Source organism: Pipistrellus hanaki, assembly GCF_964339955.1.
Source record: "Pipistrellus hanaki genome assembly, chromosome: 11".
Lineage (NCBI taxonomy): Eukaryota > Metazoa > Chordata > Mammalia > Chiroptera > Vespertilionidae > Pipistrellus > Pipistrellus hanaki.
Genome location: NC_140513.1, coordinates 3,259,432 through 3,276,232, shown reverse-complemented (window position 1 = coordinate 3,276,232; position 16,801 = coordinate 3,259,432). Strand labels below are relative to the sequence as shown.

The 16,801-nt window shown below is 61.1% G+C and overlaps 1 protein-coding gene across 1 annotated transcript in view; it reads left to right on the top strand.

Annotated features, from left to right (window-relative positions):
* HMCN2 (hemicentin 2) overlaps positions 1 to 16,801 on the top strand; it is a gene marked incomplete at its 5' end in the record, with an annotated part of 130,533 nt that overhangs the window by 31,865 nt on the left and 81,867 nt on the right. The window contains 8 exon segments of the mRNA XM_084899127.1: positions 413 to 685; positions 2,027 to 2,168; positions 2,615 to 2,742; positions 3,793 to 3,906; positions 7,369 to 7,518; positions 13,256 to 13,444; positions 14,504 to 14,599; positions 14,810 to 14,937. Of these exon segments, the coding sequence (XP_084755253.1) occupies positions 413 to 685; positions 2,027 to 2,168; positions 2,615 to 2,742; positions 3,793 to 3,906; positions 7,369 to 7,518; positions 13,256 to 13,444; positions 14,504 to 14,599; positions 14,810 to 14,937 (1,220 nt within the window).

Sequence of the window (16,801 nt, the reverse complement as noted above, 5' to 3'; positions counted from 1 at the left end):
CGGGGCAGGGCCTTCTTTCTACGTTGGTGTGTAATAATAGCCCCGCGGTTTGCACGGAGCGTGGCTTTGTTCTCTTTCCCTCTTGAGGATTATTTTAAAACCCCAGCTTTATTCCCAGGGGTGCAAACATGGGCTCAAAGCGTGTGAGGAGCCGTGCAGCTTTTGTTAGACACGCGGCTGGCTGCCCGGAGCAGAGCGCGCACATGCCACGCAGCCCTCGGTGGGTGCAGGATGGCCACAGGGGATGCGCCCTCTCCGGATGGCACTGTCCCCGATGGTGGGCAGACACCGGCTAACCTCTCTGCTGGCCGAGGTCTCCCGAGGGCCCCGGGGCTGGGTCTGTGACACCGCGGGCCAGCAGGCTGTGCTCCCCGATCGGCCGTGCGAACCTCCCATGCTCCTGTCCTCGCAGACCCTCCGCCTCAGCTGGTCCCTGCGCCCAACGTGACCGTGTCCCCAGGGGAGACCGCCGTCCTGTCCTGCCAGGTCCTGGGGGACGCCCCCTATAACCTGACGTGGGTGCGGGACTGGCGAGTCCTGCCGGCCGCCCAGGGCAGGGTCAGGCAGCTGGACGACCTGTCCCTGGAGGTCAGCGCCGCCGTCCCCAGCGACGGTGGGCGGTACCAGTGCATCGCCAGCAACGCCAACGGGGCCTCCAGGGCGTCCACCTGGCTCCTGGTGCGAGGTGAGGCTCTGCCTGCGCGGCTGTCCTCCCAGGTCCACACCCTACCCAGGGTTTACCCCCAAAGCCCATCCTTCCCTCCCTCTTTCCCTTCCTCCCTCCCTCCCTTCATCCCTCCATCCTTCCATCCCTCCATCCCTCCATCCATCCATCTATCCATCCCTCCATCTCTTCATTCCTCTCTCCCTCCCTCCCTCCATCCTTCCATCCCTCCCTCCATCCCTCCTTCCATCTATTCATCCCTCTCTCCATCCCTTCATCCATCCATCCATCCATCCATCCCTCCCTCCATCCCTCCATCCCCCCATCCATCCCTCCATCCATCCATCCATCCATCCCTCCCTCCATCCCTCCATCCCCCCATCCATCCCTCCATCCATCCATCCATCCATCCCTGTGCCCACATATGGCCTCTGGCAGGCAATCTCAACCCTTCCCCTGTTTTCTGAACCTTCAGAGAAAGGAGTCTGAGCCTCATAGCCTCTGTCTGGTGGTGCTCACTCTTGGGAAGTCCATCCTCTTATCTAACCTAAATCCCTACTGCTGTAGGCCAAGCCCATGCCCTTGTGTGCTGGCCTTTTCCAGAGCCATGAGCACCTCCCTTGCCAATCCCCCCTCCCCCTCCCCCGCCCCCACATGTGGGCTAGGGATGGAGCACTGGAAACTGCTGAGGCCAGAGGGCAGGGCTGGGCAGCGCTGACCGGACAGGGCCGGAGGGGAAGGTTGGCAGAGCACTTGTCTGGGAGTCTTAGGACTAGGCATGGCCTCAGGCTGCCAGGGGTCAGGCAGCCGCCCCCTGCGGAGCTGTTTCCCCGAGCGGGCAAGGTCTTAGCCAGGGTGCTCTCCGGTGCCAGCGCCCCTCGCGTGGCCCCGGGGGTGGAGAAGGATTCTGAGGCCACACCGGCCACCGGCACGGGAGGGGCGAGGCCCGGGGAGCCTGGAAGTCTGTGTGCTTCCTGTGTTCGGGCCAGTCCTCGTGCAGGCCTGGGGTCACTCAGGTCACCGGCGGCGAGAGCCTCCCAGTCCTGGCATCGGCCGGGCACCCCCTCCGCCTCCCCGAGGTGCCCGGCTCAGAGGGCAGCTCCGGGCGGCGCCCACGGGGGCGTGGGAAAGCAGTCCCTGTGGCCCCGGGATGTGCCTGGCTGGCTGCCCGCTCAGCCTTAGACCCAGGGAGGCCACTCTGGGGATTCAGGGCCTTTGCCTCCTGTGTCTCTGCTGACGGCGGCTGTAGCCATGGCCGTGGCCGTGGCCGGGGCCATGAGAGGGCAGGGGTCCGGGGCTGGGGGCCAGGTCAGCCTGGCTGCTCTGACAGCCTCGGTCCTGCCTGCCCGCTCTGAACCGCAGAGGCCCCGAAGGTCCGCATCCACAGCCGGTCCCAGCGCCTCTCCGAGGGCGTGGAGGTGAGGGTCAGCTGCTCGGCCTCTGGGTTCCCGGCCCCCCACATCTCCTGGAGCCGGGACGGTCACACCCTGCGAGAGGACAGCAGGTGAGGGGCCCAGGGCCCGGGGCTCTGGGACTGGGAACCGGGGGGACCAGGACCCTCAGGAACCTGTCCCAGCCTCAGCCCTCTTACCCCTAAACGGGGAGCAGCATTGTCCTGCCGTCCTGGGCTCACCTGAGGCTCAGGAGCCAGGCACTTGGGAAACCTGACGGTGCCTCAGGGTGGGCTCCGGGGCCAGGGCCACAGCCACAGAGCCCCGCGGACTTGTGTTCAGATCCTGCCTCTGCCCGTCAGGCTGTGTGACCTCGGGCAGATCACCTAACCTCTCTGAGCCTCACGAATGAAAACAAACCATGCGTGCGAAGCGCTGAGCGCGCAGCTCGGCAGGGCGGTGCGGGGGGATGGTCCCTGGCGACGCTAGTGAATTTGTTATTGACGATGACCGGAGGGACCCAACCTGATCAGCCCCTTGCTGTTGACCGCGACTCCAGAATCCATGTGGATGGCCAGGGAACCCTCATCATTCAGGGACTGGCCCCAGAGGATGCTGGGAATTACAGCTGCCAGGCTGCTAACGAGGTTGGCACCGACGAGGAGACGGTCACCCTCTACCACACAGGTACTTGGGCCACGGGCATCTGGGGGAGGGACCGCCCTCCCTCCCTTCTTCCCTCCCTCCCTCCCCCCTCCCTCCCTCTCTCTCTCTTCTTCCCTCCCTCCCTCCTTCCTCCCTCCCCCCTCCCTCCCTCCTTCTCTCTCTTCTTCCCTCCCTCCCTCCTCCCTCCCCCTCCCTTCCTCCCTCCCTCCCTTCTTCCCTCCCTGCCTCCCCCTCCCTCCCTCCCACCCTCCTCCCTCCCTCCTTCCTCCCTCCCTCCTCCCTCCTCCCTCCCTTCTTCCCTCCCTGTCTCCCCCCTCCCTCCCTCCCTCCCTCTCTCTCTTCTTCCCTCCCTCCCTCCCCCCTCCGTCCACCCTCCTCCCTCCTCCCTCCCTCCCTCCCTCCTTCCCTCCCTCCCTCCCTTGTCCCTGCCTTCCCCCCCCTCCTTCCCTCCCTCCGCCCCCCCTCCCTCCCATCCACAAATGCTTATTGAGCAGCTGCTACGTGCCAGGCAGTGGGGACACAGCGGTGACACAGGTCCCTGTCCGGTGGGTAGGCACAAAACAGACACGGAAGGCACTTTGGGTGGGAGGGTGCGTAGAGCAGGGTGGGGTGAGTGATGGGTGACGGGCGGGAGGGGATGCGGTGGGGGGTGTCTGTCACACACAGGACCCGCTGAGGCCTCTGTGAGGGGCGGGATGGGGCAGGATTGCAGGCAGAGGGCCCGGAGGGGGAGGGCCCTGAGGCCAGAAGGGTTCCTGGGTGCTCCAGGGGCCGCCCGGAGGCTGGCGTGGGGCTGGGGGGTGGGGGCGCGGGGCTGGGCATTTGTAAGGCTTGGCAGGTCCGGTGAGGAACGGGAGGGGTCGGTCCAGGAGTGAGTGGCTTTAACTGCCCCTGGGTGGGGATAAACTTCCTAGGTTCCTGTCCCCGAGGCGAGGGGGACGGGGGTGAGGTGGGCGGGATGGGGAGGAGGCAGAGTGCCCGCACCCCCTCTGTCCCCCCCACCCGCAGGCTGTGGAAGCCGCATTCCCAGTCTGGGGAGTTGGTACCAAATCTCCCATCTGCCCCACGCAGACCCGCCCTCGGTCTCCGCCGTCCAGGCCGTGGTGCTCGCCGCCGTGGGCCAGGAGGCCGTGCTGGCGTGCGAGGCGTCCGGGGCGCCGCCGCCCCGGCTCATCTGGTATCGAGGTACGTGGGGTGGGGAGAGGGCCTGGGGGGACAGCCACTGGGTGGGGGCACTCCGGATGGGGTGTCTGGGGAGAAACGGCCAGTTCAGCAGCCCTCACCCCCTCACCCACAGTCCACGAGGCAGGGCGGTCAGGAGTCAGAGCAGGTTTGGTTCTGGCTCCCTGGGCGCCGTGGGTGAGGGCCGTGGCATCTCTGAGTGGCTCCCTGCGTGGGAGATGAGGAAACCCCAGATGGTGGTGAGCACGAGATGAGTCCACACAAGCCGAGTGTCCGGGACGGGCCCCGTGCACGGGCTGCGCTCGGCGCTCCTGGAGCCGGCGGGGCAGTGCGGGGGGCAGTGCGGGGGGCAGTGCGGGGGGCAGTGCGGGGGGCAGGGTGGGGCTGCCCGGAGACGGAGGAGGAGCCACGGCTGTTCCTGGCTCTTGGGGTTCACGGTGTGGAGTGTGTCCTCGGTGCTGGATGCCCAGCTGGCGGTTGGCTTGGCAGGAGCTGTTCTGTGCACCCACCAGTGGGGGGAGGGGGGCTGCTGCCTCAGACCCTGGGCTCCTTCTCCAGGCCCAGCCTGAGCCCCCGCGGCGCCCCCACCTGGACACACCCATCCTCTGCCGCCCTGTCTGCCGCCTGGGCCTTCAGAAAGGCAGGCGTTAACTCAGACTGCCCATGGGTGCGGGAGCTGCTGAGCATCCGGCCCCGGGCACCAGCCGGGGGTGGCAGGGGCCTCCGGACCCCTGACTCAGGGCCCGCGTCCCTGTGCGTTCCCGCTGAGAGCCCTCCCAGCCCCGCCTTGGAGCCTCTTTAAAAGGGGCTCTTTCAGGGGGTGCTGTTTACCCTTAAAAAGGAATGGAGTCCCCGTGTGTGACCGTGTGAGTGTGTTTAACCCCACGGAAGTGTACACATAACCCTGGGGAAGATGGCGAATTTTACATCCTGTGTTTTTTTGCCACAGCCTTTTTAATTTGTAAAAAAGAATCAGAAAAAGACAAAGAAAAGAGAAAAGAATGAAATTCTGATACAACACGGATGACCCTTGAAACCATCATGCTCAGTGAAATAAGCCAGGCACGGGAGGCACATATTACGCAGTGTTTCCCAAACTTCTCTCACGACGAGAATCACCTGGTGGAGCTGTTAAACTACAGATTCCTGAGTCCCCGCTAAGAAGCGCTAAACTAGAATTTTGGGGAACATACAGTGGTGCCCCACACAACGAACTTAATTCGTTCCAGGAGCAAGCTTGTTATGCGAAAAGTTCGTTATGTGAAAATTGTTTTCCCATAACAATACATGTTAAAAAAAATAATTCGTTCTGTAGCATAAAATATGCTAAGATGACATAAAAAAAATATGCTAAGATGACATATTTTTATTTAGATACATCTAAAAACATATTTTTTTTTAAAAAAAACCACACATTTTTTAAATTTTAAGACAGACTAAGTAGAGTCTACCGAATCTTGCACATCTTCATCCATTTTCTGCTTTTTGGCCGATGGTTTCATGAAAAACCTGTCCAAATTCGCTGTGCAAGGCGTTCGTTATGCGAGGCACCACTGTATAGGTAAAATCTAAGCTTAGAGCACTAGTTAAGTATACAATTTTACCTATTTGTTCCCCAAAATTCTAGTTTAGAGCTTCTCAGTTGGGACTCAGGAATCTGTGGTTTAACAGCTCCACCAGGTGATCCTCGTCGTGAGAGACGTTTGGGGAACACTGAGTTACCTGATTGCACTGACACAGGTCCTGAGGGCGTGCTCACCGTAGGGACGGGAAGTAGGCTGGTGGCCGCGGGGGCAGGAGGTGATTAGGGATTCATCCAACGGGCACAGTTCCGCTGGGGAAGATGAGGGAGCTCTGAGGGGGATGCGGTGGTGGGAGCACGGCGCTGGGAATGCATTGAGGCCATGGAGTGGGCACTGAACCCATGTCCCACGGGGTTCAGGGTTCAGGCTCTGGAGAAGGGCGGCGCGCAAATGACAGACATGAGACAAGAAACAATCATTTGGAAATTGGGGGGCCAGGCAGGAGTCCCAGGCTAGAGGAAGGACTCCGCTTGGGCTCAGGCCTCGCCATCCTTCTATTCAGTTTGGGATCCACCCATAGCCCTTAGGCAGGCAATTCCAGGAACAGGCAGACTATCTTGTCAGTAAGGATTTACGGGGCTGTCCGGTCGGGAAGTTGCTTCAGCTGCCGTTGTCTTGAGCTCTGAGCTTTGCCAGGGCTCCAGGTTCACCAGCATTCCGGGCTCCTAGTCCCCACATCTCTGCTGGTGAGACAATGGGCAGCTTCCAACACATGCTTACAAAAACGTATGTGATGTATGTTTTACCACAAATGAAAAATTGCACGTTAAAAGGGGATCAGAATCAGGGAGTCTGTCAGCCAGCGGCCCGGAGGAGAAATAACGGGGTCTCCGGGTGGGTGTCCGGGTCGGCCTCAGAGAGGCAGGCATGGGGCTGTGTGATCATCCCGGGGCGACCAGGCCCCTCCCAGAGCCGGTCCCGGGGCAGAGGGTGGGGACCCAGCAGGGAGGCCCAGGCCAGGCGTGTTTGGGAGGAGAGCCTGTTACACGGAGGGAGACTGACCGGCCTCACTCCGGCTCAGCGGAGGGCTCAGGGGCCAGGCTGAGTGGCGCTGACTTTAAAGGTGTGATTTGGTAAAAGACACAGAAATAGTTCACCGTGGTTAGGTGCAGTTCAGTGGCATTAGGGTAAGGCGACCAGATTTTAACATTGGTAAAGCGGGACACCATTGACGGGGGGGAGGGTTCTTGATTAAAAATTTGGTCTCTATGGAGCAACAAAAATTTTCATAGAACGCAAAAATAGTAATGTAATATATATATATATTTTAAATTTCAACGTAAGTACAATTTACAAATATAATAAATAAATAAAATTATCTATAGTATTATTTTATTCTTTGGCATATTTCTCATTTGAGTGAATTCTAGCAACTGATCAACAATGCGAACTTTGATAAGCAGTTCTCGAAAATCAGTTCTCAACAATTATTTGTTATTACGAAAGTTTAACATTATAAAATTATCAAAATAATCTAAAACTCATATCCTGGCTACATAGCCACGTGGCCGCCGAAAACCGTATATTCCCTTCCCGTTCTCCTGCCGGTCCCTAGCTTGTCGTGCATTCTTTCCAAAAATCGGGACTTTTTTAAAACGCCGCGGGACGCGGGACATGTTATTGAAAATCGGGACTGTCCCGCCAAAAGCGGGACGTCTGGTCACCTTACATTAGGGACATTGCCACCATCATCCACCAACCTACTACCGCCTCCTCCCTGTCACCAGAACTCTTTTCCTCTGGCAAAACCCAAACCCTGTTCCCAGACTTTCGAGGGAACCTCCCCCTGGCCCCGGCCGCGGCCTGTGCGGGGCAGGAGCCGGGGGCAGGAGAGGCTGGGGTGCGGCCAGGCGTGCCTGATGCGTTCTCCGCTCCGGTCCAGAGGGCCTCGAGATGATCCTGGCGGCCGAGGACTCCGGCCCCGGCACGCTGCGGATCCCGGTGGCGCGGGAGAGGGATGCCGGCCTCTACACCTGCCGAGCCGTCAGCGAGCTGGGCGCCGCCTCGGCAGAGATCCGGCTGGAGGTTGGACGTGAGTGTTGGCCTGTCCCCGCCTGTTCCCCCCCTCCCCCCTGAGCTGGGAGGAGAGAACCCCTCCCGGTAGCCGGCCAGTGCGGAGTCTGCGTCATGTGGGTCCCGGACACCTGGGGACGAGGGGGTCCGAGGGAGATGGTGTATGCATGACCTCTTTGTTCCCCTTTTATTTTTATAAATTGATTTCAGAGAGGAAGGGAGAGGAAGGGAGAGAGATAGAAACATCAGTCATGAGAGAGAATCATTGATCAGCTGCCTCCTGCACGCCCCCTACTGAGCCTGCACCTAGGCATGCACCCTTGACCGGAATCGAACCCGGGATCTCTCAGTCCTCGGGCTGACGCTCTCTCCACTGAGCCAAACCGGCCAGGGCTCTTCTTTTCCTTTTTATGAAGTTTATTGGGGCGACATGGGTTTTAGGTGCACAGTTCCAGAACACGTCGTCTGTACACGGTGCTGTGTGTTCACCATCCCAAACCAAGTCCCCGTCCATCACCATGTGCCCCCCACGCCCTCCCTGCTGTATGACCTCTCCCCGGTCCCCATTGCCCCCAGACTTTGAGGCTTAACGTAACGAACATGTTTTCCCTCTCCGTTCTGGAGGCTCAGGTTCTGGCTCGCTCACGTGGCTGCTGGGGGGAAGCCACGTGGGCTTCTGCAGCTTCTCGGGACGTGGCTTTCCCAGGAGTAAGGAGATGAGAGAGAGGGAGAAAAAGAGAGAGAGTGAGCATACCACTTTCTTTAAAAAAAAACAAAACGTTTTTGTTGATGGTTGAGAGAGATGGAGTTAGAGGGAGACAGGAATATTGATGAGAGAAGCATCAACATCAATCGGCTGCCTCTTGCACGCCCCCTACTGGGGATTGAGTCCACAACTCCAGCATGTGCCCTGGTGACCTCTTGGCGCATGGTCAATGCTCAACCACTGAGCCACACTGGCGCTGGGCCAAACTACTTCCTTACTGGGTGGCCGTGAGGGCTCAGTGACATCAGGCACACATGGTGGGCCCATTGTGACTGCTTATTAAACGAGGGACGATGGTAGAGGGCCGCCTGGGAAGGCACACGGGCATTCCTTTAAATTGTCAGCTGAGTTCGAGATGATTGGCAGAGCCGCATCTTGGATACACATTTCCCCAAGATGGCGGAGAGTGTAATCAGCTTGGCCTTCATATCAGCCCAGGTGTGGGTCTAGATATGTAAATCCAGTCAAGCGCCAGGAATGCTAGGGCCTACTTTAGAATGCAAATGAGCTCCTTTGATCCTAAGTTTGGGTGTTACTTCCTGGTATTTGGGGTATAAAATAAATGAGTCATCGTTGCCTCTCCATCAGAGAGAATGGCGTCCCACCTTGCTCCCAGCTTTGCTTCTTTCTTTCTATCTGGTCTCTTGCTTTCTATTATTTCTCAATCCCTGGCCGGCTCCACCTAGAACCGGTTCGTTCATCTCTCTTTCCGTGCTGAGGCTCAGGCTCCCCGTCTGAGGTCTCTCTGAGATGTTGTGTGAGGGAGAGGGAAGAAAGGCCAGCTCAGGGCCACCGTCTTATTCTGGGTGGGTAGGGAGGCTGTTCCGGGGTGGCTGCACGGGGCATTCCTGCGGGCATCGTCCTTTGCCCTCTGTCTGATTTCTTTTCAGCAGAGCCTTTTTCGGTGGGGTCCAGGCTGACATGCGGCCCGGGCCTGCCATTTGCCTGCCAGCCGTTGGGGCCGCCTCCCCGCGTTGGAGAGAGCAGGCAGCTGGCACCCTCACGGCAGGCTGGGGCACTGTGCCACTGGCCTCTGGTCAGGGGAGTGGTGGACGGTGGCCCAGCACCTGTGCGGCGCTTGGGCTGGCGGCCGTGGTGGGAAATTGAATTCCTGCCCATCTGGGTGGCAGCTGTGGCCCAGCCTTCCCGGCCAGGCTGGCGGAGGTGCCCCCCACCAAGAACAGGTGGCGCTGTGCCCACCTCCTGCCGGGGAACCAGGAGCAGACCTCCTGGTGGCGTCCGGGCGCTGAGAAGGGCGGCCTCCCGCTGTGGACCAGCTCAGCCGCTGGCATCGGCTGGGACCTGGCCTGCGGCCGTCCGCTTCTGCTTATCGGGCCAAACGGGTTACCCTCGAGCCGCGCTGTCCTCGTCTGTGAAATGGGACGATGGCAGCAGACCTCGCGCACGGGCCCTTGGGAGATGGGGCGGGATGACGTGTTTTGCTCGGGGCTTGCGTGGGTGACGTTCGGTGCACGTGCCGTAGGCCAGGGGGGCAGATGGGGGCCCGTTGAGGCAGAGGGGGGTACACTGGTATGTGCCATGGCCAGGGACTGACTCCGGGGCGGGCACCCCTCCCCAAGGTCAGTGCCTTTTCTGTGACTTGAAAGACCTGCCCGGAGGTGAGTTACCTTCGCCGGCTCATCTCTCTCTCTAAATCAGTGGTTCTCAACCTTCCTAATGCTGCGACCCTTTAATACAGCTCCTCATGTTGTCGCAACCCGCAGGTTGAGAACTGCCAGCAGGGTGGCCTAAGACCATCGGAAAACACAGACACTTACATTACGATTCATTAACAGGAGCAAAATTGCAGTTGGGAAGTAGCAACGAACATAATGTTATGGTTGGGGGTCACCACCACAGGGGGAGCTGTATGAAAGGGTCCCAGCATTCAAAGGTTGAGAACCTCTGGTCTAAATGGATGAGTGCCCACCCCTCTCTCTGCCCTCTCTCATCTCAGCCCCTGCTTCTCAGTCCCGCCTCCTGTGGGTCCACCTTGCCCATCGGCATCGTCTTAGGCCTGAGACCTCTCCCTCCTCCTGCTCAGACTGAGTCCAGGCTGACTACGCTCCTGCCCCGGGCTCCAGGCCACGGGATGGGGGAGATGGGGGTGGCCGAGGAGATGGGGTGGCTACAGGGTCTCAAAGGATGAGAAAGCCCCGAACCTACGGTATTCCACCAGGGTAAAAATAGACTGACCCCGCTATAGTGGGGAAACTGAGGCCTGGAGTGGTGAAGGGTCCCCCGGGATGTGGGCCTGCAGGCCGGTGCCCCTGGCCTGGGGACCGAGCGGGAGGAGGGCAGCGAGCGCCTCTAGGGTTACCTCTTGGCGGCCGTTGGCATCCCCGGGGCCTTTTCCCCGGGAAATCCCCGGAGCGGGAGGTGAGAGGCCGGAGGGGGAGGCGGAGGGGCCCTGGAGGCCCCGCAGGAGGTGCGGGCAGTCCTCCAGGTGGCCGGCCCTCCTGTCCTGCCCCCTCTGGGCCGGGGGCGGGGTCCCTCCGTGGGGCCCTGCTCTCTTCCTGGCCGCCCCGGGGTCGCCACACAGACCTCCCCACACGCAGGCAGCCTCCCCCGCCGCCTGTCCACGGGGCCCAGCCACTGCCGCCACGTCCTGCCATCTCTGAGCGTCCGCAGCTCCTGCCCGAACCCTGCCCGAGGCCAACGTGAAGGGCAGGTGGCAGGGGGCCACTCCCTGTCCCCCGGGTTATGCAGAGGGTCCCCTGGGCGCTGGGAGCTGAGAGCCGGTGGCTGAGCTCACGCACGGGGCCCTGGGAGGAAGGCTGGGCGGCAGCCTGGCCCTCATCCCCCGCCCCCGATGCTGCAGGCTCAGGGCCACCCGCCCCCTCCTCTGGCCAGTGGGGACCAGGGGACCTTCGGCTCTGGCATCCGAAGATTCTGGGCCCGCCTTTTGGGGGCTCCAGGTGAGGGTGGGGGGCAGCTTCCAAGGAGGGTGAGTGAGTCACAGTGTTGCAGGCAGGGTCTGAGTCTGGGATTGGTTGCGCTGGATTCACCCCGAGAGGGGACGTGGGAGCCGGTGCGAGGCTCTGGCCGGGGCCTCGGCCACCTTGTCCCCGAGTGCATGGGGGAGGCAGGGGTGTCTGAGAGCCTGGGCCTCCGCAGCAGCCAGACCAGGGCTCTGCCACTGACATGACATCGTGCTCTTGGGCGGGTTCTCTCATCTCCCTGGCCCTCAGTTTCCTCATCTGTAAAATGGGGCCCTGTGCCTGAGCCTGCTGAGGCCATGAATGAAGTCCCATTCCTGAAGCACGCTCGCCAGGCCTGGCACTTAGGAGGCATTTGAAATGCTGCCCTTGATACGTGTTCTTTGCTTATCATGATGAGGGTCTGCCCCGTCTCAGGGAAGTTTGGGCCTGGGAGGAGGAGGAGGAAGAGAGTGCGCCTCACAATAGCCCAGATTCGGGAGACAGTCAGGCTGTTTGGGGTCTAAGGAGGGAGCTAGGGAGCATAGCTGGGAGGCCTGCCTGGAGGAGGGGGTTGGGGCTGAGTCCCGCTGGCAGGCTGAGTGGGGTGGAGAGGCAGGCTGTGGGGGGTGGGAGGATGGCAGAGCCGTGCCCCCAGGCCCGGGCCCAGGTCCCTGCAGGCCCAGGGACCCATCGGAGACCAGCCGGGGCAGAGGCTTTCTGGGATCCTGAGTCTCGGCTGGAGGCCCGAGGAGAAAGAGGCGCGGGTGGCGTCTGAGGCGGAGGGAGTCCAGGCCCATCTTCCTCCCTGGAATTTTCCAAATGGCCTTCCTAATCCCGAGGCCGGGGGGAGTCTGACGTCAGGGCTTGGACGGACGGGGGCATTTCTGGAAGGAGATGGAAGGAGCGGGAGGCGGGTGTTTTCCGTGTCGCGGGATGTGAAGCGGAACGAAAGGCGGGGGCTTCTGGCCCAGGGGCTGGGGCCGGGACCCGGGGCCGGTGTCCAGCGGCTGCAGGCCGGGCGGGGCCTGGCTGGAGAGGGGCCTGCTGCTGGCCCGCTGCAGGCCCAGGACGGTGAGAGTCTGTTTGGGAAAGAACTCCTTCCCTCCCCGATGGTGAAACAAGACGGCGCTCAGAGAAAAGGTCTGCAAGAAGCTCCGCCCTCTGTTAGCGGCGGTGACCTTGGGGAGGGGCCCGGGAGTTGGGGGTGCAGGGGCAGAAATCAGGGGACATTTCCGTGTGTTTACATTTTTTATAACTCGGGTGAGCAGGGAAGCCTGTGCAGAAACGTTGTCCTGGTGTAATTTAAAAAAAAAAATTATTTTTATGCCCCGCCAGCGTGGCTCAGTGGTTGAGCGTTGACCTATGAACCAGGAGGTCACGGTTCAATTCCCCATCAGGGCACAGGCCCGGGTTGCCAGCTCGATCTCCAGAGTGGGGCATGCAGGAGGCAGCCGATCCATGATTCTCTCATCATGGATGTTTCTCTCTCCCTCTCCCTCTCTGAAATCAATAAAAGAATATATTTTTTAAATAACAAAAATAAAAAAATTATCTTTATAATTTACAGTGTTACGGATGTCAAATTTCCCCCCCACAGACCCCCCTCCTCCCCACTGGTGTGGTGATTATTACTTACAGCCCTTTCTCTCCAGTGTGCCCGTTGGTCATGCTATTCACACACAGCGCGTTGTGGTTGTGTAGTGGTGTTTTCTCTGCTCGTTACAAAAAGTCCCGCAAACAGGAAGATGTGGAGGGGAGAGTGAGGATGGCAGCCGGCCCCCCACAAAGCCGGCCTGTTGGGGTGCCGGTCACCGAAGGGGCCGTGGAGATGGTCGCTCAAGTCCAGGACACAGGAGCTCCCTATCCCCGAGCTCTGCCCGGAGACCGCACAGGCCTAAGGCGTGCGGGCAGCTTCACGCCCCTGAGAGTGCAGGGGAGGGGGTCCCACCAAGCTCAGGTGGCCTCGGGGCCCTGACTCGGCCCCCAGGCGCACGGCCGGGCTGGACGAGGGGGAGCAGTGCCCTGGGGGCTGGGCTGGTCCAGCCGCGGTGACGGGCCCCTCCCTGCAGATGCGCCCCAGCTGATGGAGCTGCCGCGGGAAGTCTCCGTGGAGCTGGGCCGGAGCGCCCTCCTGGCCTGTCGGGCCACCGGCCGGCCGCCGCCCACGGTCACCTGGCGCCGGGGGGACAGCCGGCCGCTGGAGCCCGGCCGGGGCAGCAGGACCGGGCAGCCCGAGGCGGGCGTGCTGTTTTTTGAAAGTAAGAGCTTGGAGCTGGGGGAGGGGGAAAGGGAGACGGGGTGGCCCCAGTCCGGGTGGCTGGGAGCAGGACCCTGAGCCCAGCATGACCATAGGTGATATTTGGGGTCATGACTAACTGGGCAGCTCTGGCCAAGTCATTTCACCACCCTGAACTGGTCATGGTAATGACGGTGACAGTGTTACCACCTTGGGTTAATATTATGGTGTTAGCCACCACCGTCATCACCATCATCATCATCGCCATCACCATCACCACCACCATCACACCACCAATCACCACCACCACCACCACCAATCACCATCACACCACCAATCACCATCACCACCACCATCACCAATCACCAATCGCCATCACCACCGACAATCGCCATCACCACCACCACCACCACCACCACCACCACCAATCACCATCACTACCACATCACCAATCACCATCACCATCACCACCACCCATCGTCATCACACCACCAGTCACCATCACACCACCAACCACCATCACCACCACCCATCGCCACCACACCACCAATCACCATCACACCACCAATTGCCATCACCACTGACAATCGCCATCACCACCAATCGCTTCACCATCACCAATCACCACCACCAATCACCACCACCATCACCATCACCACCTCCAAACACCATTACCACTATCACTACCACCGTCACCATCGTCATCATCATCATCATCATCACCATCACCACCACCAATCACCACCACCACCCCTGCTGAAGGCATACTTTGCCATGTGCGAGGCTGGGTGCTGGGCATAGTGCCCACATCATCTCATTGACCCTTTTCCCAGTCCCACTACAAGGCAAAGGGATGGATGAATTAGCCCCATTCTACAGATGAGCAGGTTGAGGCCTTCTCGCCCTTCCACAGCCCGGCCCTGTCCCCCATCCCTCTCCTCTCTGCCATCCCAGCCCCCCACCTGAGCCCGGCAGGGCCAGGCTGTGCCACGGGCTGCCTCTGAGCTGGGGAGCCGAGCCTGTGGGGGCTGGAGCCGTGCTCTGGCCCCCAACAGCCAGGCCGCCTCTCTCCCGCCCTCAGGTGTGGTCCCCGAAGACCAGGCCCCCTACGTCTGTGAAGCACAGAATGTTTTTGGGAAGGTCCAGGCGGAGACCCGGCTCCTGGTGACGGGACACGGTTCGCTGGTGGATCTGGGGAGGCGGGAGGCGGGAGGCGGGAGGTGGGGACACCCAGGGAGGCCCCCCGTGACCACCCATCCTCTGGGACAGATGTGTCCATAGGGGAGCCACTTCCTGGGCAGGTTCCCGGGGGCGGGGGGGGGTGGAGCCTCCGTCCCCACAGATGCCCCGGGGACCCAGTGTGACCGGCACCCCGTCCTTCCCACAGCCGCCCCTCAGATCGCCAGCAGCGCCCCCACCGTGCGGGTGCTGGAGCGGCAGCCAGTGTCGCTGCCCTGCATCATCCTGGCCGGGAGGCCCTTCCCCGAGAGGCGCTGGCTCAGGGCCGGCCAGCCGGTGAGTGTGGCCCCGGGCCGGCCGCGGGGACGGAGGGGCTGCCCGTTCACACCCGGCCTCCCTCTGCTGCTCCCTGGTTCCAGAGGGGCCTCCTCCCCCCCCCCCCTTCCCGCCTCTCTCCGGAACCTTCTCTGTGATGGGCCGAGAGCACTGTCCCCGCTGCAGCAGGGGTGGGGAACATTTTTAACATTGGGGTGTTTATAACATCGTTCTGGGCCGTACAACAGCATCACCTTAAAAGCCAGCAGCTCTGTTCCAGGGGTCGGCAAACTCATTAGTCAGCAGAGCCAAATATCAACAGTACAACGACTGAAATCTCTTTGGAGAGCCAAGTTTTTTAAACTTAAACTTCTTCTAACGCCACTTCTTCAACATAGACTCGCCCAGGCCGTGGTATTTTGTGGAAGAGCCACACTCAAGGGGCCAAAGAGCCGCATGTGGCTCTCGAGCCCCGGTTTGCCGATCACGGCCCTGTTCGGTCACTCATTGAATTCCCTCGCCCCTTGTGCCCTGGCAGGGCCGGACCAAAGGATTCGTGGGCCTGACGTGGGCCGCGGGCCGGGCGCTCCCCACCCGCTCTCCCAGCCTGCCGAGGCGGCCCCCCGGGAGCTCAGCAGGGGGATGGGCCTCCGTAGTGCCGAGGGCTGGGCAGCGGGACTGTCCGGGCACAGACACCGCGCACTGGTCAGTCTTCCTGGCTCCGGGCAGAGGAGTGACTGTGTGGTTGAAGGGCCGCCCGGCCGCCTGGCTCGGGGCTGGGCGCACGGTGGCTCTCTACCCGCCTTCTTCTCTTCCTGTGCCGCTGCGCCTCCCTTCCCCTCGGTGCCTCAGCACCGTCCTCAGACACACGGGTCCTTGTGCCCTGGAGGCTTTAAAGAGGTGCCCTCACCCCCTTCCCCTGCTACCCCTGTCCTGGTGGTGCTGTCTGGGCCCCAGAGCAGAGCAGACAGGGGGACCTCCCGGGGAGACCCCCATCGACCCGGCTTGGGTCAGGTGCCTCGCCCTGTCCAGTTGGCCAAGGGCGAGTGGGATGAGGGGTGTGCTAGGGGTGAGGAATGGGGTGCCAGCACGGCGCCTGTGTGCCATGCCAGCTCCTCCAGGTTCAGTGACCCCGAGTGGGCGGTGAAGGTGAGAAAAGACAGACGAGAGGAGGAAAGCTGGGTCTGGGTGGGACGCTGCTTCCCTGCTGGGGACCCCGCAGCTCCCGGACGACAAGTCGAGTCTTAATTTGTGGCCGATGCCAGGAGGCACAGGAAGGCGCGGTCCAGACGTTTACAGCATTCTCCTGGGTTTCCATCCTACTCCATTGCATGCACCTGGCCAAGCCTTGTTTACTTGCGGCCTATGTCACTCAGGCACGTGGGGCCAGTGTTCCGACCACAGGTTCACGCTCACAACCACAGCTGCTGGCTGTCACTGTGCGGGAGGCTCTGCCCTCCGGCTGGGCTTGCACGTGGCCGCGAGAGGACTGTGCCCGCTCATCAGTCCGAGGCTTGAACCTGTGCAGCCACCGTGGCCTAAGGTGACCAGACGTCCCGCTTTTTAACAATTTGTCCCGCGTCCCGAGGCGTTTCAAAAAAGTCACGATCTTTAACAATTTGTCCCACGTCCAAAAGATTTAAAAGATTCTTTCCAAAAATCGGGACTTTTTTGAAACACCCTGGGATGCGGACAAATTGTTGAAAATCGGGACTGTCCCGCCAAAAGCGGGACGTCTGGTCACCTTACCGTAGCCGTGCCCCACAGTGAGGCCCACTACCCCTGACTGAGTCTTTGGGAAGGACTGGGAGCAGCCCCGCCCCCCCCGCTCCCCCACCTCCTCTCGGTCCGGCCCGCGCCCTGCGGGCCTGGCGGGCAGTGTGGT